Source organism: Scyliorhinus torazame, chromosome 5, assembly GCF_047496885.1.
Source record: "Scyliorhinus torazame isolate Kashiwa2021f chromosome 5, sScyTor2.1, whole genome shotgun sequence".
NCBI lineage: Eukaryota > Metazoa > Chordata > Chondrichthyes > Carcharhiniformes > Scyliorhinidae > Scyliorhinus > Scyliorhinus torazame.
In genome coordinates, this window is record NC_092711.1 from 306,637,833 (window position 1) to 306,661,615 (window position 23,783).

Sequence of the window (23,783 nt, forward strand, 5' to 3'; positions counted from 1 at the left end):
ACACGCAGTCAGAAGCATACGCCATTGCTTCGCTATTGACTTACAAAATCCAGGCCAAAGTCCTGTTTTACACCTCAAAATTGCTAGAATTTAGGCCACATTTAATTCTTTCCTTTAGCTGGCAATGCAAAAACAGAGCACCACATTTATAACTGCCTTCCCAGCACAGGATTTTGAAAAGGATTTTTATCTTTGCCTGCATTGATACCGAGGGTACGAGGTCTTGTGACGCAGTGGGTAGCATCTCTACCACTGGGCCAGAAACTCTGGGTTCAAGTCCCACGGCAGGACCTGATGACCATTGAAGGTGCGTTTATAATGTGAGCAACAAGTTGGCTGTCAGTAAATCTTTCCAATGCACCTGATGGGCAGGTGCCAAGAGCGGGAGCCACACTGCAGTAGGTAACCACTGCAGTCCTTTGCCAAGCATAATCATGGAGCAATCCATTGGAGGTTCATGGTCGCCGACACCCTCTTAGGGCATGGTGCCTGAAGGAGGAGATGCTGAGGGCAGCGTTTTAAAAAGGCAATGGGTGGCACGGGAGCACAGTGGTTAGCACTGTTTATTCACAGCGCCAGGGTCCCAGGTTCGATTCCTGGCTTGGGACATTGTCTGTGCGGAGTCTGCACATTCTCCCCGTGTCGGAGTGGGTTTCCTCTGGTGCTCCAGTTTCCTCCCACTGTGCAAAGATGTGCGGGTTAGGTGGATTTGGCGTGCTAAATTGCCCTGTAATGTCCTAAAGTTAGGTGGGGTTGCTGGGGTATGGGATGGGGGTGTGGGCTTGGGCGGGGTTCTCTTTCAGGGGCTGTGTAGACTCGACGGGCCAAATGGTCGCTTTCTGCACTGTCAATTCTATGAATTTACATATTTACAATCCATGAATTGTTTGGCAAATGTATTCAAATTCGGGTGAAAACAGGAGGCCAGAAGTGCACACATCAGTGCTTTGCACAATTGCACTCATGACCAGTAAACAAGTAAACAAAATATTTGCCAGACAATTTAGGATGATGCTGCAACAACAGACTTTTTCCAAACTGGTTTGCGGTGATCTTGTGGTAATGTTGGACATCGCTCATTCATTCTGGTGCTCCTTCCCAGTGCCTTAAACATTTCAGACACGGCATTATCACCTGTAGCTCTCAAATTAAAAACAAAATAAGCTTTCGGGGTAAACAGAGGTGGTTTTGATGACCGACGATGGGCTGCTTATGCTCCAATGCACCACAGTTGTTTTTCTCTGGAACACTGTCAACACCACGCAGCTATTGCTTTGAATGCTGTTGTACTTCAATCACAAGATTACTCACCGTAATACCTTCTGTCACAAGATTACTCACAATCAAGGTCAGGCCCCCAAGCTGATGTTGTTTTTGTTTAGATCACTGTGGCAGATGAGGACTTTACCAAAGAGATCTGTTTAGCAAGCAGGATTCTTCACATAATTCTCATGGGGTTGGGGGAAAAAAAAATTAAAAATTGGACCTATTCATTGATTCTGCCTAAAGACGTGCTTGTAAATACCTTTGAAACTATTTAGTGTATGTGAGGCACAGGGACCGAGGCATAACAGTGCCTGACAAATGGATTAAGGGGAGACAAATTTGCAGTCTAGCACAAATACTAGGAAAAACCACTGGGTACTCTCAGTCGATTTACAAATATTCGACAGCTAACTGGGATGTTATCTTTACGAAGGGTGATTCAACTGTATAAAATTTAAAAAAAACTAGTATCCCCACAGAGCAGAAGAAACAATATAGAAACTTGAATCTCACACTAGACTATTTGCTCCCTGTCCTCATGTAAATTCTTGATGCGAGTTGCACCCCAGCGCAAATATTTAAATAAGAGCATGCACACATTTTTTGTTGAGGAAATGTAGCTCCAAGGAGAATGATGTCAGAGGGGAAGTGAAGGGTGAATGAGTTCGCTCTGTGGAACTGAATGACAAATCAGAATAAAAAAAGGTCAGATTTTTAAATTAGTCGTCGAGTTCACATATGGCACAACTGTGAGTGGGATTTCAAGGAATGAACTGGTCGGGCGTCACTTTGGAAGGTCAAGGTATGAGAAGGTGCTGTATAAAAGCAAGGCCCATTTCCCGTCCTGCTGCGGGTAATGTAAGAATGGTCAGATTCTATCTACCCCCCCCCCCCCCCACCCCCCTCCCTCCCCCCCACCACCACCGGCCCACGTCCAGCCCCTGAGAGAATTGTGCTGGAGGCTCGCCAACATTGGAATATGTTAAAACAAAACGATGCTTCAAACCCATTTCCATAAAAGCACAGTGAGAAGCAGAGTAGGACATATGGCCCCTTGAACCTGTTCACACCATTTCAGCAGCGAGAGGGAAAAAAAAGACAGGGAGGGGCAATGCTCCTTTCTGAACTTTGCCATTTAAAAAAAAAAAACAAGCCTTACAACACCAGGTTACAGGTCAACTGGTTTGTTTTGAATCACCAGCTTTGGGAGTGCAGCTCCTTCATCAGGTGAACGAGCTGCGCCAGTCCAACACTGGCATCTCCACGTCATTTTTTTTGAACCAGTGATCTACCTCATCTCATAAACAATGCTTCAATCTGCATCCCTGGTGGTTATACTCACATCCTCACCAATACCTGTGTCTTTGGATGTTAGAATTATCAAATGTTTGGCATTTAAATGCCTTTCCATTTTGCTTTCACTGATGTTCTGTAAAACGCTCAAGTCATATTTTTACACTATTTCATGATAACCTTTGGTAGTTACTGGAATTTGATAGAGGCGAGTGTGGTGCATGTCCCAGAATTGGCTGAACAAAAGGTCTTGTCCCAGTCAAATCTTCCTGGCTAATTTGCCCTCTGCACTGATCAACATATGGGGCGAAATTCTCCCGAAACGGCGCGATGTCCGCCAACTGGCGCCCAAAACGGCGCCAATCAGACGGGCATCGCGCCGCCCCAAAGGTGCGGAATGCTCCACATCTTTGGGGGCCGAGCCCCAACATTGAGGGGCTAGGCCGACGCCGGAGGAATTTCCGCCCCGCCAGCTGGCAGAAACGGCCTTTGTTGCCCCGCCAGCTGGCGCGGAAATGACATCTCCGGGCGGCGCATGCGCGGGAGCGTCAGCGGCCGCTGACAGTTTCCCACGCATGCGCAGTGGAGGGAGTCTCTTCCGCCTCCGCCATGGTGGAGACCGTGGCGGAGGCGGAAGGGAAAGAGTGCCCCCATGGCACAGGCCCGCCCGCGGATCGGTGGGCCCCGATCGCGGGCCAGGCCACCGTGGGGGCACCCCCCCGGGGCCAGATCGCCCCGCGCCCCCCCATGACCCTGGAGCCCGCCCACGCCGCCTTGTCCCGCTGTTCAAAAGGTGGTTTAATCCACGCCGGCGGGACAGGCAATTTATCGGCGGGACTTCGGCCCATCGGGGCCGGAGAATCGAGCGGGGGGGCCCGCCAACCGGCGCGGCCCGATTCCCGCCCCCGCCGAATATCCGGTGCCGGAGACTTCGACAACCGGCAGGGGCGGGATTCACGGCAGCCCCCGGCGATTCTCCAACCCGGCGGGGGGTCGGAGAATGACAACCATGGAGGGATATGGGCCAAATGTGGGCAAGTGGGACTAGTTTAGTGATAGAAACTGGGCGGCATGGACCAGCTGGGCCGAAGGGCCTGTTTCCATGCTGTAAACATCTATGGCTCTATGAACACAAGCTTTAGGACCCACGCTAAATATTATGGATCCAACCCAAATACCGATACCTGCAACACTCATCTCCATTGCCTGTAGATGTCTCCATTGCCTGTAGATGCCACAAGAGCCAGACCTGTAATCCTCAGAAAATCTCAGCTACCTGGCGGCACAGTGGCTAGCATTGCTGCCTCACGGCGCTGAAGGCCCGTGATCGATCCTGGCCCCGGGTTACTGTCTGTCTGGAGTCTGCATATTCTCCCCATAGGTCCCACCCCCACAGCTCTAAGGTGTGCAGGGTAGGTGGATTGGCCATGCTAAATTGCCCCTTAATTGGAAAAAAAATGAATTGGGTACTTTAAATTTATATAAAAAAAGAAAATCTCAGCTACCCGAGGAAAATCCAATTCTCACAACCAGATTTATTAGATTTATTGTGTTGTCCCAGGGGAATCCTCGACACACCCATTTCAAAGCACTCAAAGACCAATACAGCACAGGAACAGGCCCTTCGGCCCTCCAAGCCTGTACCGGTCATGATACTAACCTTTGCCAAAACCCTCAGCACTTGTTTGTGCCATATCCCTCTATACCATCCTAGCCATGTATTTGTCAAGATGCCTTTTGAACAACTTAAAGTATCTGCTTCTACAACCTCCCCTGGCAACGCATTCCAGGCACTCACCACCCTCTGCGTAAAAAACCTGCCTTGCACATCTCCTCTAAACTTTGCCCCACAGACATTAAACCTATGCCCCCTGGTGACTGCGCCCTCCACCCTGGGAAAGAGCGCCTGCCCATCCACTCTATCCATACCCCTCATAATCTTATCGGCCTCCATAAGGACACCCCTCAACCTCCGTCTTTCTAATGAAAACAGTCAGAGTCTATTCAGCCTCTCCACATAGTTAATACCCTCCAGACCAGGCAACATCCTGGTAAACCTCTTCAGCATCCTCTCCAAAGCCTCCACATCCTTCTGGTAGTGTGGCAACCAGAATTGTGCGCAATATTCCAAGTGCAGCCTTACCAAGGTTCTATACAACTGTAGCATGACTTGCCAGTTTTTACACTCGATGCTCCATCCAATAAAGGCAAGCATTCCATATTCTTTCTTGACTACCTTGTCCACTTGTGTTGCCACCTTCAAAGATCTGTGGACCAGCATGCCCAGATCTCTCTGACTTTCTATATTCCGAAGAGTTTTGCCATTTACCATTTAGAGGTATATTTTCCCTCTAATGTTAGACCTACCAAAATGCATGACCTCACATTTGTCCAGATTAAACGCCATTTGCCATTTCTCTGCCCAAGTCTCCAACCTATCTATGTCTTGCTGTATTCTCTGACAATCCTGAACACTATCTGCCACTCCACCAACCTTGGTGTCTTCCGCGAACTTTCTAATCAGACCAGCTACATTTTCCTCCAAATCGTTTATGTGCACTACAAATAATAGACCCCACTGTTGAACACCACTCGTCACAACCTTCCATTCAGGAAAACACCCTTCTACTGCGACCTTTTGCCTTCTGTGACCGAGCCAGACTGGACCATTTTCATGTTTTTGCCTCCCCTACTTAGTAGTTATGATGTGGAGATGCCGGCGTTGGACTGGGGTGAGCACAGTACGAAGTCTTACAGCACCAGGTTAAAGTCCAACAGGTTTGTTTCGATGTCACTAGCTTTCGGAGCGCTGCTCCTTCCTCAGGTGAATGAAGAGATATGTTCCAGAAACACATATATAGACAAATTCAAAGATGCCAAACAATGCTTGGAATGCGACCATTAGCAGGTGATTAAATCTTTACAGATCCAGAGATGGGGTGACCCCAGGTTAAAGAGGTGTGAATTGCATCAAGCCAGGACAGTTGGTAGGATTTTGCAGGCCAGATGGTGGGGGATGAATGTAATGCGACATGAATCCCAGGTCCCGGTTGAGGCCGCACTCATGTGTGCGGAACTTGGCTATAAGTTTCTGCTCGGCGATTCTGCGTTGTCGCGCGTCCTGAAGGCCGCCTTGGAGAACGCTTACCCGGAGATCAGAGGCTGAATGCCCTTGACTGCTGAAGTGTTCCCTGACTGGAAGGGAACATTCCTGCCTGGTGATTGTTGCGCGATGTCCGTTCATTCGTTGTCGCAGTGTCTGCATGGTCTCGCCAATGTACCACGCTTCGGGACATCCTTTCCTGCAGCGTATGAGGTAGACAACGTTGGCCGAGTCGCACGAGGACGGTCACCTCAGCACTTCGCTTTACCGCAAACCCACGGATAACCTCATGATGCTCCACTTCTCCAGCTTCCACCCTAAACACATTAAAGAAGCCATCCCCTATGGACAAGCGCTCCGTATACACAGGATCTGCTCAGACGAGGAGGAGCGTAACAGCCATCTACAGACGTTGAAAGATGCCCTCGTACGAACGGGATATGGCACTCGACTCATCGATCGACAGTCCCAACGCGTCACAGCGAAAAACCGCACCGACCTCCTCAGAAGACAAACATGGGACACAACCGACAGAATACCCTTCGTCGTCCAGTACTCCCCGGAGCGGAGAAACTACGTCATCTTCTTCACAGCCTTCAACACGTCATTGATGATGATGAACATCTTGCCAAGGTCATCCCCACACCCCCACTACTTGCCTTCAAACAACCGCGCAACCTCAAACGAACCATTGTTTGCAGCAAACTACCCAGTCTTCAGAACAGTGACCACGACACCACACAACCCTGCCATGGCAATCTCTGCAAGATGTGCCAGATCATCGACATGGATACCACTATTACACGTGAGAACACCACCCACCAGGTACGCGGTACATACTCGTGCGACTCGGCCAACGTTGTCTACCTCATACGCTGCAGGAAAGGATGTCCCGAAGCGTGGTACATTGGCGAGACCATGCAGTCGCTGCGACAACGAATGAATGGACATCGCGCAACAATCACCAGGCAGGAATGTTCCCTTCCAGTCGGGGAACACTTCAGCAGTCAAGGGCATTCAGCCTCTGATCTCCGGGTAAGTGTTCTCCAAGGCGGCCTTCAGGACGCGCGACAACGCAGAATCGCCGAGCAGAAACTTATAGCCAAGTTCCGCACACATGAGTGCGGCCTCAACCGGGACCTGGGATTCATGTCGCATTACATTCATCCCCCACCATCTGGCCTGCAAAATCCTACCAACTGTCCTGGCTTGATGCAATTCACACCTCTTTAACCTGGGGTCACCCCATCTCTGGATCTGTAAAGATTTAATCACCAGCTAATGGTCGCATTCCTAGCATTGTCTGGCATCTTTGAATCTGTCTATATATATGTTTCTGGAACATACCTCTTCATTCACCTGAGGAAGGAGCAGCGCTCCGAAAGCTAGTGACATCGAAACAAACCTGTTGGACTTTAACCTGGTGTTGTAAGACTTCTTACTGTACTTAGTAGTTGTAACACATTTCAGCAAAGGTTGAATGGGGGAGAAGAAACAGTTAATGATCATTGTGAGGGAAACCAGGGAGTAAGTAATTGTACTTACTCCAACGCAATTTCTCCCTTTTCGGATTATAAATTGGATATTTCTGCTCAGTTCAATGTGGGCATGCACTTATTTCACACACTACTCTCCCCTTTGTACTATGGACATTTCAAACAAGAACATACTTAATGGCTGGGTACTTACTTGCAAGTCAAGATGCGAACGACATCATTGGGCTTGTAAGTATCGATGCACACTGCACAGCTGTCAGCTTCTGGACCAGTTTCCTGAAGATCAGAAATGAGACGGATAAATCGGCTTTCAGCTTTTAGTTGATTATCCTCTGCTGACTGCCTAAGGAGTTGTTACCTTTTGTGTTCATGCGGACAGTAATGAGTAATCAGAGATAAAATGGTATGGAAACGAGTGTGTGACACAAGTTTAAAAATCAGCATACGTTCTAAAGTAAGGTTTTTCAAACTCAAGTGGCTCGATGACAAACCACTTATTTTACAAGCATTGAACGATCCACAGCTCGAATGCTGGATCTTCTTTCACAAGCGAAAGTCAAATGGCTAAAATCAAAACCCTGGCAGGATACTCTCCAGGCAGTGAGCTCAAACCTCAGCCGTAGCAAGAAAATCCCAGGGCGGCAGAAACCCTCTCGCAATGTTCTCAAAGCATCAATGCAGAGGTCAAACGTACCCCTGACTCATGGGGGACCCTGGCTTATGACCAACCAAAATTAAAACGACTCATTCGGGAAGGCACCAAACATATCGAGGGACTTTGTTGGGAACGTGTTGATGCACAAAACCTCCACTCAGCCCACCTACCCAACCCTTCAAGCACCACAGGGCCCACATGTGACAGAGCCTGGAGGTCAGTATATTGGACTTATTGACCACTTCAGAACCCATTGAACTGGAGTCGAGGCAAGTTACCCTCAACCCCAAGGGATTGCCCAAGAGGCGATGAGCACCAGTTTTGTGGCGCTCTAATCAGAGAATGAGCAAATCGGAAAACAAAGTCCCTTTCTGTGGCTCTGGGAGCTAGTCATTCCATGTGAAACCAAACCTTCGGAAACTGTTCAAATCCCAGTTATGCCTTTGCAATAATCTCTTTTACTCCAATATGCTCACCCCCTATAGTTCCACACAAGTGCTTTCCCACCTCGAGGGCAGAATATAGGAACAGGAAGAGGCCTTTCAGCACCTCAGGGTCCTTCTGCCATTGACTAAGATGATGGGTTGTCAGAAGGAAATCACATTGCTGTAAGTGGTGAACCTCGGAATTCGGGTTAAATTTGGACTGGTGCCAACTGTATCAAGAATCCAAAAATGTCCACATAGAACAACCAGAGTAAGGATTCTTTTTTTTATTGCCTCCTCCAGGACAAATCATTGGCTCCAGCGCAGTTAAAATAAAATGTACACAGATAGACACTACCATACCAACACTCAAATAATGATTGTTTACAAACTCATTATACGATAACTCAATAGGATGACTTAATAAGAGATTGGCTTTCTGTTTTGTTACCCATTTATTACCCAACCCTCAAAATAAATAATTCATAGGTAGCCGGCAGTTGTCATTCAATCATGCTGAGACACATTTCAACAATACACACCTGATCACCATGCTTCAAGACGCGTACACCCAGTTGGTTAATCGCTTTCTTGGCTTCATGTTTTAGTTGTTTCTGTAAAAATATTAAAAACATTATGGCTGAAACATGACAGAAAGAAACGAGGGGTGGAATCTTGCTGAGGTGTCGGGGGTCCCGCCTGCTGGATGGAGACCCAGGCAAGAGCCCTGCACGGCCTCACATCGGGGAGGCCCACCGAACGACAAGGCCAATCAGCCAAACGGCCGGAGAATCCAGACCCAAATGTCATTTCAGGTGGGAAAACCGGTGAGAGTCCCGACAGCTGTTCCAGCGTGATCCCCATCACAACCCACCCACATCTTTTTGGAGCTTGGGAGATTCTCACCGCATTCACCCACATGTAGAATTTCTTTTGGAGTGGGGACCTGTAGACACTTGCAAGACCGTTGGGGGCGATTCTCCGATATTGAGGCCAAGTGTTGGCGCTGTCGTGAACGGCGTTGCGTTTCATGACGTCGCGAACAGGGCCCGGGTACGACTTATTCTGGCCCCCACGGCGCTAGAACGGTTCACGCCGCTCCAGCCTCCTTACGTGGTGCCAAATGGGCGCCGCATCAACCCGCGCATGCGTGGTTGGGCCGCGCCATCCTGCACATGCGCGGGGAACTTCTTACGCGTGCCGGCCCCGACCCAACATGGGTCGGTGTTCAGGGGCCGGCCGCGCCAGGAAGTAGGCCCGTGGGGTGGGGGGGGGGGGGGAAAGGCCGGCCCACCGATTGGTGGGCCCCGATCGCGTGCCAGACTCCATCGGAGGCCCCCCCCCGGTGAAGGAGCCCTCTTACCCCCCTCCACAGGCCGCCCCCCCCCCCCCCGAGCGTTTCCGCAGAGTTCCTGCCGGCAGCGACCAGGGGTGAACGGCGCCGGCGGGACTCTGTCGAGTCGGAGCAGCCGCTCGGCCCATCTGTGCCGGAGAATCGGCAGCCCAGCCGATTCCAGCGGCCCACGGCTGGCGCCGGCGCAAATGGTGCCGATTCTCCGCACCTCAGAGAATCACGCGCCGGCGTCGGGGCGTAGTGACGCGGTTGCTCCGATTCTCCGGCCCGCGAGGGGCTCAGAGAATCGCCCCCGTTGCCTCAGAGATCAGGGTGCCATTTTTAAAGAATGCTCCGATCTCAAAGTTACGTTGTGCGCTCCCCCACACCCATGGACATCACGATCCTCCACAGACAAAGGCGACACCCCCAACCCATAACCCAGGAGGGGCAACCACCCAATCACAAGCATTAGGGCATTGACATCAGACCCCCCTCCTCCCCCCAGACCCCCCTCCTCCCCCCACCAAACTGTGTGATACCCCGCCATGGGGTCACCAAGTGCCCGCCTTTAAGGTCCAACCCCATTTCAGAACACCTAACCTCCTATCTCCATGTGCCTCTTCAGGCCCCCATCTCCACCTCCAGTGCCCCTTTCAGGACCCCAGCCTCTTCCGTCCACCCTCTTCGGGCCCTCCCCCTCCATCTACCCCCTTCAGGCCCCCCCCTCCTTTTAGGCCCCTCCCCTGCAGCCATCCCTTCAGCCACCCCCCCTCCCCTCCGTCCAGCCCCTTCAGGCCCCCCTCTCAGTTCAGCCTCTTTAGGCCTCCCCCTCTGGCCAGTTCCCCCCCCCCCTCCACACGAGCCCTTTCAGGTCCCCCCCTCCGTCCTGCCCCATTCCCCTCCCCCCCCTCCGTCCAGCTCCTACAGGCCCCCATTCCCTCCCCTCCATTCCCTCCCCTCCATTCCCCTCCCCTCCATTCCCCTCTGTCCAGCCCCTTCAGCCCCCCCCCTCAATGCACTCTCTTCAGGCTCCCCTCTCCATGTGCCCCCTCAATGGCCAGACCCCCTCCATATGCCCCCTTCAGCCCTGCCCCCTTTATGGCGCCACCCCTTGGCAGTGCCAGGGCACTGCTATACCAGATCCCCAACCACCCAGGGCTCTAATGGTCTCCCGAGCACCGCAGTGTGGTCATCATGCCTGGCCGCCTGTGATGAGATCAGTAGTGATTCCGTCCGGCTTTAAACTCACCGAGCATATGCTGATCTAGTTTACGTACCGTGAACCAGATTGCATCAGGTACCGTGAGCTGGGAGCATCGCACATTATTCGGCGCAAACCCAATGTAGGGGTTCTCCCATTTTTCTGGCGCGATGTGTGCCAGGTGCAACACTAGCAAAGATTCGATTTTAGTACCATTGTCTTTCCATGTCAACATGTTTTCCTGTTTAAATGTAATGGACTAGGAATTGAGACTTTTGTCAACACCAAGATGCATTGATTTCCACAACCCCAAGAGGTATTGTGTGTTCATGTTTGTTCCTGGTTGGGACAAGGTCACTTTCAGAGTCCAATCACGTGATGTTTCATGAAGTCATCAGCTGTATACATGGGCAAACGGGCATCTTATAGCTTGTAAAGTAAACACCTTTCCAATAAAGCTCTTGTTTGTTTGTACCTTCGTGGTCTGCAAACCTATCCTCTAAAAATACCACATGGGCCTTCATAAGGAACATGGTGTGCAACTAAACAGGCCATCAGACTGATGGGAGCCCTGCATCAACCCATCAGGATAGTTTTTAGAAGCCACATATAAAAGGTCCTTGCAGTTATCTACTAATGCAGCAAGATACATTACTAAACCAGACAGTAACTTAATTGAAGACTTTCAGGGATATAATCACAACTATAAATAACTTCCACTAATGTTAATTCCTTTTCTTGGCTTTTGATTTAGACATATAGCCTTGATTGTGTGGTAGAAACAAACAGTGATACCGTTGGCACTCAGCATTATAAATGTGCACTGCAACATCGGACAATCACACATCGGACAATCACACGTGTGCGGTTACGCAGAAATCTGGGTGGCTGACTGAAACGTCCTCTTCCTGAAGTTCCCAGCATCCCATCCTGAGACGTGGCTGGGAATGGCCTCAAGCTGCTGTACTCACAAGTTGGATACTCGCTGGAAGATGTCACGCCTTGTCCATTCCAGTGTAAGGAACGTTTTAGAACTGTTTTAAATCTTAAAGATATCGCCAAACAACCCTCGGTGGCTCTAAATGTCGACTCGAGATCACTCTTTTCAGATTTTGATTATTGCTGGGGATAACTTTTTAAAAAGTTGAAAAGTAAACTTTCTTTGTCTCTCCCTTAATCCTATCCTCTCCATTTCTGTCCTTTTGTAATCAGCCACAGCCCATGATTCTCTGTGAGAGACGGACAAGTGGTTGTAGGTTAAAGGGCATCACTCCTCAGGAAGCAAGGAGGCAGCCTTTAAAGTGCTACCTCACTGGTACAGAGGTTGAACTTGTGCCATTTGGCATTGTGCTGCATCACATAGACATCTAACCGCCCCCCCCCCCCCGACAAAAAAAAACAACACAGGGCTGGTTTAGCTCAGTGGGCTAAATAGCTGGTTTGTGATGCAGGAAAGGCCAGCAGCGCGTGTTCAATTCCCGTACCAGCAGAGAATTCTTCCTCAGTGTATCCGACAGGCGGCGGAATGTGGCGACTAGGGGCTTTTCACAGTGACTTCATACTTGTGACAACAAAAGATTATTATATTATTACCACCATCTCCATTTCACACTCAGTGCATGATTTGGCCAAGGAATAAATATCCTAAATCGACACTTTCTGGTTACTGTGCTACTCGTTAACCATTCTTCAATCTCTAAACGTAATGGAGCCAAACAGGTGCCAGATCCACTGTAGAGATCGCAGTGCCTGAATGGATTTCTAATCACTTCACGTTCCTGCACAAGGCCAATAGAAAATCTGTGGGCGAGTGTAAGTGTGATGAACACTGGTGGCATTTGTTCATTATTGACCTCAAAATCGAGGTCACTGTGACCAAATGTAAACCCATTTACCACCCGTCAATTACATAGGGGGTAGTTATTGTGTCAGGGACTTTCCAGATAGCTGGCTACCGAGGACAGAATGTTTTGAAAGACCTTCTACAAAATGGCCACCCTGGGGGCCATGGCAAGTTCCCAGCAATAAACATGGAATACAATTCCTTCCCACCCTCTCAACTGGAAGCCATGGGAAATAAAAAGAGTAAAGTAGGAGATTAGTGCTTCAAGATTCTTGTGGTTCGCCTGGTCAAAGGCAACACTGAGTCTGGTATGTATGTAGAAAGAACATTTTCTTATTCTGATGAGAGGCCATATTGCGTATTGAAAACACACGAAAAGGGTGGGAGAGGCGCGAACCCTCACAACAAAACACCTGAAACCCCATTGCATACAAGGCTACAGATCAAGTGTTGAAAAATGGGAATAGAATAGATAGGTGCATGCTTGATGGGCCGAAGCGCCTCTTTTTGTGCTGTATAACCCTATGGGTGCGATTTAATGAGAGAAAAAAAGAGTTCCGTTTTGGGTGCATTTAGTGGAGTGTTTCCCGTTGCTTGCAGTGCTTAGCGACTCCGTTATTAAACGGGACTCGACTTCTTTCTCGAGCCTTGGTGAGGGAACACACCGCTGGGGCTGCACTGATTTTCCTGCACCAATGAGCTCAGTTCGCCAAGCAGGAAGAGGCCGATTGCGCCATTTTAAAATGGCTACCTGATCTCTAGCCCCTCCCCACTACAGCCTCCGAAACCCCCCAATGTCCCAACCTACCAATTAGGGGGTTGCAGAGCCCACCCATACCCCACCTCATAAGGACCGGGTACCCCTGGGCCCCGATTCCCGGAATGGGCAACTGGCACACGGGAACCTTGGCACTGCCTGTGCCCATGTTAGCCCGGCGGTGCCATCTGGGCAATGCCAAGATGCCCAGGTGGCAACAGGAGTACCAGGGTACCACGCTGCCCAGAGTCCGACCACCTGAGGGCTTCCGGCTGAGCGCCTGGAAGACCCCCCCCCTTGCTGTTACACCTGGTCCATGTTTGTGGAAGCCAGTGCTAAACGGCGCCATGGCGGGGTCTCCGAGGCGAGGCCATTCGATCCCAGACCTTTGGTAACTCTGGAGTAGACATATTCAAATGAGACCAACTATTCACTTGAATATGCAAATCTGGATCTCGCCCTCAATCTCGTTAGAGCTCACCAGGCATAACGAGTGTCATTAATCTCACGAGCGGCGTCTCGCATCGTCGTGTCCTGAGTCGGGTACGATGAGGCTGGTAGATCACACCCTGTGACTCTAACAAAAGCCTGAAGATAGAATTACCAGTGGCAGTGCATTACCAACAGACAGATAGCAACAGTAATTGTAGCAGCTTCAGTTCTCGAAATTTCTCCCAAATTGGAACATTGTTTGAAAGGAAACAAAGTTTTATGCACTAATTTAAAAAACTTTCAGCACGACTGGTTAGGAGGATTAGAAGAAAGCATAAAAGGCATTTAGCCAAAACGAATCCAAGCCTAGAAGTAGCACACTGCAGACGAATTGTTAACTTGTACTCGAGAATAAATGGAAAGAGACAAGCTTGGTTATTCTTGCACCCTATTTATAATTAACTTAAAAGCTTATGAGTTCTGCAATTCAGACTAAAGACTGTAGAACCTTGCCAATATAAGGGTAGTTTTAATAGAGGCGTTCAGAATTCTGAGGGGTTTTGATAAGAATAAAGAAGGCAACGTAGTTTCCACACGCAGGGAGGTTGGTAACTAGATTTGAGAAAGTGGCAAAATAACCAGGGGGAGATTGCTAATTTTTAATATTTTAAAAAGGCAGTGAATTGAGATCATCTGGAATGCTCTGTAAGGTTGGAAGAAGCAGATCCAGTGGTAAACCTCAAAAGAGAACTGGATAAATACTTGAAAAGGAGAGATTTGTGGTGCTATCTGAAAGAGAAGTGGGACTTATTAGGACTTATACAGACATGATGGGCCAAATGGCTATTTTCCATGTTGTATAGAATCAGATCCCCACGGTGCAGACGGAAGTCATTCAAGCCCATCAAGTCTGCACTGGCCCTCCGATAGAGCACCCTCCCTCTCGCCCTATCCCTGTAACCCCACCCCAGTTTAAGATAAGTTTGTACTGTAAGCTTGGCTTGGAATACAGTTTTCGGATTGATACGCATGAAGAACTGAGCCTGGCAAATATTTTATTTGAAAACTGAAAAATCCACCATCTTTTCTTTGCTGCGCTGGAGATGATTTTGATTTAAGTATTGATGACCGTTTTCAAATTACTGTACAGCAGGTCCAAACCTTGTGATATTAACTGCAGCATGGTAGGTGAAGTTAAACAAAGACTTGGCTAAAATATACCCAAGTAGATCCAGCCAGTCCTTGGGATGAAGGTGATAAACCCTCGATTCGATACTAACCTCTCATTTCAGATTCTGATTCAACAGTTGTGCATTTTTTCCAACAGTTTCCATCTTAATATGAATGTTAAATTACATTTAAACGCAACCCTGTCTGCATTCCCAGCTGATGTCCAGATTGTGATTGCGCCTATTGAGATAGGATGACTCAAGCCATATTATGTTTTTTAAAAAATCATTTCTTTCATCTAATGAGCTCCATGGTTAGCAGGCATTGACATTTGAATTATTGAAGGTATCATCGCCCAGCCCGATCCCAACCTTACCAAATGTCCTCAGACACAAACACGCAGATGGGAACAGGAGCAGAGAGACAAAACACAGCCACGCCCACAGACATATACATGGGTAGACAATCACACCGACCACTATCCAGCAGCCACTGAATACCAGCTCAAAGGTTTAATCCAGTTTGCCACTCCTCAGCACAGGAGTATCCATTCCCTTTTGTAGCCCTGGTTCAGATTAGCAAATTGATCTCAGGAAGTCCAACCCTTGAGATCTTCTGCTGTACGCAGCACAGATTCAAAAACAGCTTCTTCCCCGCTGTTACCAGACTCCTAAACAACCCTCTTATGGACTGACCTGATTAATACTACACTCCTGTATGCTTCACCCGATGCCGGTGTCTATGTATTTACATAGTGTACCTCATGTTGCCCTATTATGTATTTTCTTTTTATTTTATTTTACTTTCATGTACTAAATCATCTGTTTGAGTTGCTCGCAGAAAAATAGTTTTTACTGTACCTCGGTACACGTGACAATAAACAAACCCAACACGTGATAGCTTTCAACAACATTTTCATAATTAAAAATAAAAAACCTGTAGTACAAGATGCAAAAGGTACCGTTCGATTGAAGTGTTACTTCCTCCAGTGTAGAGCAAGCCTGGAGAAATAGACAACCATGACAAAGCTATCTTTGGAAAAGTGCATCATCATGAAAACCTGGTTGGCAATCTGTTCGTTACTGGCTATCTTTCCTGTACAAACATTTTCACCCCTTGCCAAAAGTGGAATAAAGCATTAATACGGGTGGTTCCTGTTTAAAATCTCTCCGGCTTACTTGTATATAACAATCACGTTGCACTTGCCCTGGTATAATGATCATTCTTTAAATGCATAATGTGATTCTGCTGAAATATGAGGAAACAATTTGTACCACACACTATGTTACAGCCCTTTCAGCTCCTTGTGCATTCATAGCAAAATGCTTTTCCTCATCTCAATAATTCCAGTATCAGCACGATATTATCAGTATTTCTTTGATCTCCCAAATAAATCTCAAGGGAAACACCAATCATTGCCCTTTATGTCGCCTTTAACTAGGTTTCTGGGGAGAAGAGAATCAATTATTTCTAAAGAAAGGCAGGCTTGCATTTAGATTCACCCATTCGTGACTTCAGAAAATCCCAAGCAGCTTTACAGCCAATAAAGTATTTGAAGCAAGATGGAAAGGGGAACCTGTGGATGTGGGGTATCGAGACTTCCAGAAGGCGTTTGACAAGGTGCCGCAAAGACTGATCCAGAAGGTGAGATTGCAGGGGATTGGGGATAAAGTACTACAATGGATTGACGATTGGCTGACTGACAGAAATCAGAGGGTCAGGATAAATGGGTCTCTCTCTGCTGGCGAACTGTAACTAGCGGGGCTCCGCAGGTGTCAATCCTCACATCTCAACTGTTCACAATCTATATTAATGTTCTGCAAGCAGGGACAGAGTGTAACATAGCATAATAAAATAGGTGGGAAAGCAGCTAGTGAAGAGGAGATAAAGATTTTACAGGCAGATATGGTAGGAGATTGGCCCTAAATTTGCAAGGTGGTGTTTAATGTAGATAATTGTGAGGTTATCCATTTTAGCCAAAAACAATTAGAAAGGCAAATTATCTAAATGGAAAGCAGATTCAAAATGTGTCTTGGTACCTTTGATCATGAATCGCAGAAAGTCGGTAAGCAGGTCCAGCATGTATGAAAAAGGCAAATTGAATGTTAGCTTCTATTGCAAAAGGACTGGAGTATAAAAGTAGAGAAGTGTTGTTGCAATTGTATAGGGTGTTGGTGAGACCACACCCGGAGTATTGAGTCCAGTTTTGGTCTCTTTATTTGAGGAAGGATGTGGCGGCAATGGAGGCAGTTCAGAGAAGATTCACCAGATTGATTGCGGGGATGAAAGGTTCGACGTTTGAGGAGGGATTAAACAGTTTGGGCTTATACTCGCTGAGTTTAGAAGGATGAGAGGGGATCTGAGCGAGGTATACGTGTTACGAAAAGGGATTGATAAAGTCAAAGTAGACCTAATGTTCCCCCTTGTGGGGAAGTCTAGAACAAGAAGTCGCAGATATCGGTTGAGAAGTGGTAGATTCAGAACTGAGAAGAGGAGGAACTACGTCTCGCAGAGGGTGGTAAATTTGTGGAACTCACTGCCCCATAGTGCGGTGGAGTCGGAGTCATTAAATGGTTTCAAGAAGGAGATAGATATATTTCCGATAGAAAAAAAACAGGTTAAAGGGATATGGGGAACAGGCAGGGAGGTGGATTTGAGACCAGGCTGTGATCAGCCTTGACCTGATTGAATGGTGGAGCAGGCTCGAGGGGCTGAATGGCCAACTTCTGCTCCTATTTCCTATGTTCCCATTGATGCACGATCAATTGCACAAAGACTAACGTTGGGTACAACTGTGGCTTTATTGCAGTCAGATGCGTGGCCTCCTGCTGCAGCTGGCGAAATGGCAGGGCACTGGAGGTCATACATATTTATACAGTTCTCCTACCTTACATCTCCTATTTCAGTGGTTCACCACACCCATGAAGTCAGTCCCTGCTATAATGTAAGAAATTCAGCTGCAAATTTGCAAACTCCCGCAAACAACATGAAATTGGCCAGATTATGGGCTGGATTCTCTGATTTCCCAGCAAAGTGTTTCTCAGTGGCACACTGTTGGCTGCCCGTGGAATTCTAAACTCCCGCTGCTTGTCAATGGGATTTCCCATTAATGCCACTCCACGCTGCCGGGAAACCCACGGGCAGCGGTGCACTTCCCGCTGGAAAAAAGAATCCCGTGAGTGGAGAATTCCAGCCTGTTTTAGTAATGTTGGTTGAGGGCAAACAATGTAGGCCAGAAATACATACTGGGGAGAACCCCCATGCTCTTTAAAACGGTGTCATTGGATCTTTTACATCAATCCTTTTGGGGGGAGGGGGGGGGATATCCCATCTGCGATGCAGCAGCTCCAACTGCACCACTCCCTCAGAACTGCATCTAAAATGCCATCACAGATCATGTACTCAACTCTCTGGAGTGGGACTTAATCCTATAAAAGAGATACAAAAAAGCCTGACAGTGACAGATCAATTGAAAATTCCGATTCATGAGCAGAAGGCGAAACCCACACGGAGGTGAGCAAATCATCCTGGAATACCTGCCACTCCCAGTCAAGTAGGCAGCAAGGTAGCACAGTTGCTTCACAGCTCCAGGGTCCCAGGTTTGATTCCCGGCTTGGGTCACTGCCTGTGCGGAGTCTGCACGTTCTCCCAGTGTCTGTATGGGTTTCCTCCGGGTGCTCCGGTTTCCTCCCACGGTCCAAAGATGTGCAGGTTATGTGGATTGACCATGATAAATTGCCCTTAAGTGTCCAAAAAGGTGAGGTGGGGTTGCTGGGTTACGAGGATAGGTTGGAAGTGTGGGTTTAAGCGGGGCGCTCTTTCCAAGGGCCGGTGCAGACTCGACGGGCCGAATGGCCTCCTTCTGCACTGTACATTCTATGATTCTATGATAAGTAACAGGGCAATCAGTGAAGGAATGTTTTTTTTTTAAAAAGGAGAAAAAAAAATAAAAGGTAGCCTCATTTCTTTCCAAACATCCAGTCAGAATCAATAGAGTCTGGTTGATTCAGTTGTGGAACATGCCCATTTGAATTACTCGGAACCTAGCCATAGGAAGCCAGCTATTAAATTGGCATCAGCATCCGATATTTTAGATCACCACTGCTTTACCATTGAAGTAAAAATGTTTATGCTGACAATAAAGGACATGATGATCAAACTTGACAATGTATTTTTGGTTGTCAAAGGGATAACACGTCCATAATTTGAATTTGCTTTGAACAATCTATTGTTCCATTCTGTTTGACCCCAATAGGACGACATTACAACTGCTTTCACCTCAAGTGAAAGACAAAACTGTAGAGCTAGTCCAATTTTCTGCACTCAAAAGTCATTGTTCCCCTTTTCAAATCTCATACGTGAGCTTCAAAGAGTTCTTTATTTATTCCTTTTGATTTTATAATCCATCATGGGGAGGCTCGAGGTATTGAATTTGCCTGCTCTCTCAGGTGGTGTAAAAGATACCATTGCATTATTTTGAAGGGGAGCGGGGTGGGGAGGCGGGGGGAGATGCTGACTGGTTGTGATTTAACTGGAGGATCACCACGCCTCAGGCGAGGGGCAATGGCCCCATTGAAGTCCATGTGCCGCAGTACTTGAGTACTTGAGAGTGCAGCCTAGCTCTATGAACTGATCTCACAACTGAGCACGAAGAGGAAAACATAAGAGTGCAAGTGAATGGGGGTCCTGCACATTACCTTCCACGTTCATGGAACAATTGCACAACAACTGATAGGTGTAATAAGAGCTATTGCGTCTAGCAATTATATGGTGTGTTTCACACTCTTGTTTCACAGACAATAATACATATTAAACATGACGGTACTCCGGGATTTCACGGGGTTCCATTGTTCAGTTCATGAGGGAGGGCTAACGTGATAGAATAGGAGTTAGCTCACTTGTTGATCTGGAATTAATTTGATGCTGAAACAATCACAGTCTGACAGGACTGTGATATTCGATGTGAGTTTTGTGGCAACCTTTCTTTCAAAGTTCCAGGCTCCATTGAAGACCAAGCAGGCACCTGGCCAAGCACCAGGAGGGCTACTGAAACCAAGCAATGTAGTGCACTGTGCCGGCCAGCACTTTCATCAACTCAGCAACACCGTCAGGGCTACATTATCACATACAGACACAGAAAAACTGTTAAAAAGCATCTTCTTTGAGCGATGCTTTTTTTCACCCCATGGAGAAATTTTAACCTTGCTGTACTGTTTCTGAGCATAAACTGTAAAGTACTAAGAAATTAACTGAAGTATAAAAATTTCCAACTCTTAATTTTGTTATAGCGTACACTTAATGTTGGTGTGTGACCTGCCCCTCAAAAAACTGCTACATGAGCCTGAGAAGTGGTTCACAGGAGCACCTGCATGTGAAAGTCGGTCTTGTAGTGATGTCATGATTGTGTTGTAATTCTCCAACTGACCACCAAGAGGCTCATTAGTATATAAGTGAATGCTGGAGTCAGGTGACCTCAGAATGACAAGGGAGCTGGGGGAGAGGTTGCTTGTGCATGTTCATACTGCTATTCATCTGTTGTTTTGTCTAAAGTTGACCCACAGTTAATGTTATTTAATCATTTATAGCGTTAGCGACAAGTGTTCTTGTAATATAAATTAGGCCATCCGACAAGAATATAACATGGGGCGCGATTCTCCGACCCCTCACCGGGTCAGAGAATCGCCGGGGGCTGGCGTGAATCCCGCCCCCGCCGTGTCCCGAATTGTCCGCCACCAGAGATTCGGCGGGGGCGGGAATCGCGGCGGTCGGTGGGAATCACGCTGGTCGGCAGGCCCACCCCTGGCGATTCTCCGGCCCGTGATGGGCCGAAGTCCTGCCGCTGTCAACCCTCGCCAGCCGGCGTGGATTAGACCTCCTTTTCAATGGCGGGACAAGGCAGTGCGGGCAGGCTCCGGGGTCCTGGGAGGGGCGCGGGGCGATCTGGCCCCGGGGGGTGCCCCCACGGTGGCCTGGCCCGGATCCGCGGGCGGGCCTGTACCGTGGGGGCACTCTTTTTCTTCCGCCTTCGCCGTGGTCTTCACTATGGCGGAAGCGGAAGAGACTCCCTCCCCTGCGCATGCGTGGGGATGCTGTGAGCGTCCGCTGACGCTCCCTCGCATGCGTCGTCCGGCGAAGTCCTTTCGGCGCTGGCTGGCGTGGCGGCATAGCCCCTCAAGGTGAGGGCTTGGTCCCTAAAGCTGCGGAGAATTCCGCACCTTTGGGATGGCCCGATGCCGGACTGATCCGCGCCGATTTTGGCGCCAGGTAGCGGACATTGCACCGTTTGCGGAGAATCCCGCCCATGGTATCAGGGCTGGATGGAATTAAACACCGAGGAAAAACAAGCCTGCCACGAGGTCCACAGAGATTTGAAGATTTTGTAGACTGCAAGAATTAACAGCATGGAGTTGTTGTAGCCACCAATGAGTCTCAGATTTCATCGTAATGTGGACAGCAACTGGCATGTGTTTGAACAACAATTTAATCGGTTTCTTACTGCAGTAAATTTAGGAGATCAATCAAATTCTCATAAGGTAGCGATGCTCCTACAGCGGTAGGGCCAGGAGCAATTGCGGTGTTTGATATATTTAAATTTGCAAACGATGAAGAACAGCAGTGTCTTGGCCAAGGTCAACCCTGCGATCAACAGAACTTAAAGCAGGTGACCTGGTAAATGATCATATTGCTATTTGGGGCAAATTTGTTGTCACATTTCATACATTACAGTAGTGACGACACTTCTAAAGTACTTCATTGTCTGAAAAGTGCTACAGGAAATCTAGCAGTCATGAGAGGGGCTATATAATGTCATTTGCAACTATTTACGTGAGAGCACATTACACAGGCCAGGATTTTCTGCTCCCGTTCTCATCGGGCGTGAACGGCAATGAGAGCGGAAAATCCCTCGAGAGGCCAACATCAAGGCAGGACGCGTTTGCTCCCGCCCCTGCCTATGACGTAAGGGGATTAGGTGCGCAAAATCGGGGTCAGGAACTCCATAATCATAAATTTGAATCAATTATCAAGCCTGGATGCTTGACAATTCCCCCCCCCCCCCCCAATTATCCGTTCAGGTCAGCGTGCCGTGAATTAGGACTGGGGGGGGGGGGGGGGGAGAGGGGGGCATGCCCAGGCTTTTCTGCACATGTGGTCCTGATTTTCCAAAGACTAAGTGACTGCCAGGAGCCCAATCAGAGCCCTCCCCGCCTCGTGTTTTCCTTGGATTTCTATTCCCTTATGTTCCAAACGATACAGCAGAGAAAGACGCTGTTCCCGTTTGCGCCAGCGGTTTCAACGCCACTTTTCCCGCCCGCTGGCGTACTCATGCGAAACAGAAGGAAAGTTCCGCCCATAGTCCTGCAAAATCCAGTGATACCTTCAGCTTCCTACCATGCTGGTGGTTAATAAAAAAAATCCGCGGGCAGCACGGTGGCGCAGTGGTTAACACTGCTGCCTCACGGCGTCACGGTCCCAGTTTCACCCCCACAACCCAAAGGTGTGCTGGGTAGGTGGATTGGCCATGCAAAATTGCCCCTTAATTGGAAAAATGAATTGGGTGCTCAAAATTTAAATTTTTATTTTTTATTTTTTATAAATGCAGCACAAAGGGTGCATGATTGTGGTCATTTCTTGGTTGGCAAGTTTTCTGTCTGTTAAACTAATTTGACCGCACATAACAAACACAACTGGGGGAAACTGGAACAATCAGCGCCGTTGTTATGGGCCAGGGTTTAGAGAACCCCAAAGTTTAGCATGGAGGTCACCTGACCCACAACTTTTAATAGATTGTGGTATGGGGAGCACCCAGCCCACTCTACAGGTGTGGTACAGCAGAAATGGAAAACGTACTTTTTAAAGCAAAACAATGTTTATTCTATGAACTCAAGTTAACCTTTTTAAAACATACAGTGAACATCTTAGCAACCATCAATTCAAATACAACTCCCAAAGAATACAACACTAAGTAATCCTTACTAACTTCCCAAACAACATCCAGAAGACAAAATAAACATCTTTTAACAGAAGCACATTAGGTTTACATTCACGACTGAGAACATTTATAATTCTGAATACACCAAATGATCAAGAGATAGTCTTTTCATGGCAGAGAGATCAACAGTACACCTGCTCTGTCTGGCATCAGCTCCAACACTGAAAACAAAACTAAAACACACCCTGCAGCAAACAGCCTAAAACGAAAGTAAAAAGCCCAGACAGACAGCCCAGCTCCACCCACAATCTGACATCACTGATAAACACCCATTTCTTAAAAGGTACATTTCTTAAACACCCATTTCTTAAAATATACTCTCACATGACACCGCTTATTTGCTGCCATTAAAATAATACCTCTACCTCCAAATTGAAAAACAAACACTATCTCCCGAAAAAGATTACAGACAATGTTAATCAGTAACATGACAAAGTCACCTCAATTTGGAGGTCAGTTGCTACTTACAAGTCCCTATTTCAGGAAGTTTCCATTTAGTATTGCGCAATGCTAAAAAAAAATTAATGGGTCAGTATTTTTACATTGGAATATCAGTCAGTTAAAGAGTGCTGGGAACATTTTTATTATGTGTACAACTAGAATTGGATGGGGGAAATTTCATAACTCAACTGTTGAAAAATATTTATATAAGAGTGCCTTGCTTAATATAAATATTGAGTCTCAAGACCCTTCAGATAAGAAGTCAGCAACTGGATTCAACAGATAACATTCTCAACCGAACTCGTTGGCTTCAAGGCCAATACAGACGGCAGCATTTAATATAGGTTGGAACTTCAATACAGTACGGAGGGAGTA

General features: G+C 47.7%; 1 protein-coding gene across 3 annotated transcripts in view; it reads right to left on the bottom strand.

Moving 5' to 3' along the window:
• Positions 1 to 23,783, bottom strand: part of LOC140421288 (E3 ubiquitin-protein ligase RNF128-like) — a 144,524-nt gene that overhangs the window by 7,294 nt on the left and 113,447 nt on the right. For all 3 annotated transcript variants that reach the window (XM_072505892.1, XM_072505893.1, XM_072505891.1), the window contains exons 3-4: positions 8,781 to 8,852; positions 7,352 to 7,434 (exon numbers count right to left, since the gene is read on the bottom strand). In XM_072505892.1, the coding sequence (XP_072361993.1) occupies positions 7,352 to 7,434; positions 8,781 to 8,852 (155 nt within the window). The remainder of the gene's footprint in view (positions 1 to 7,351; positions 7,435 to 8,780; positions 8,853 to 23,783) is intronic.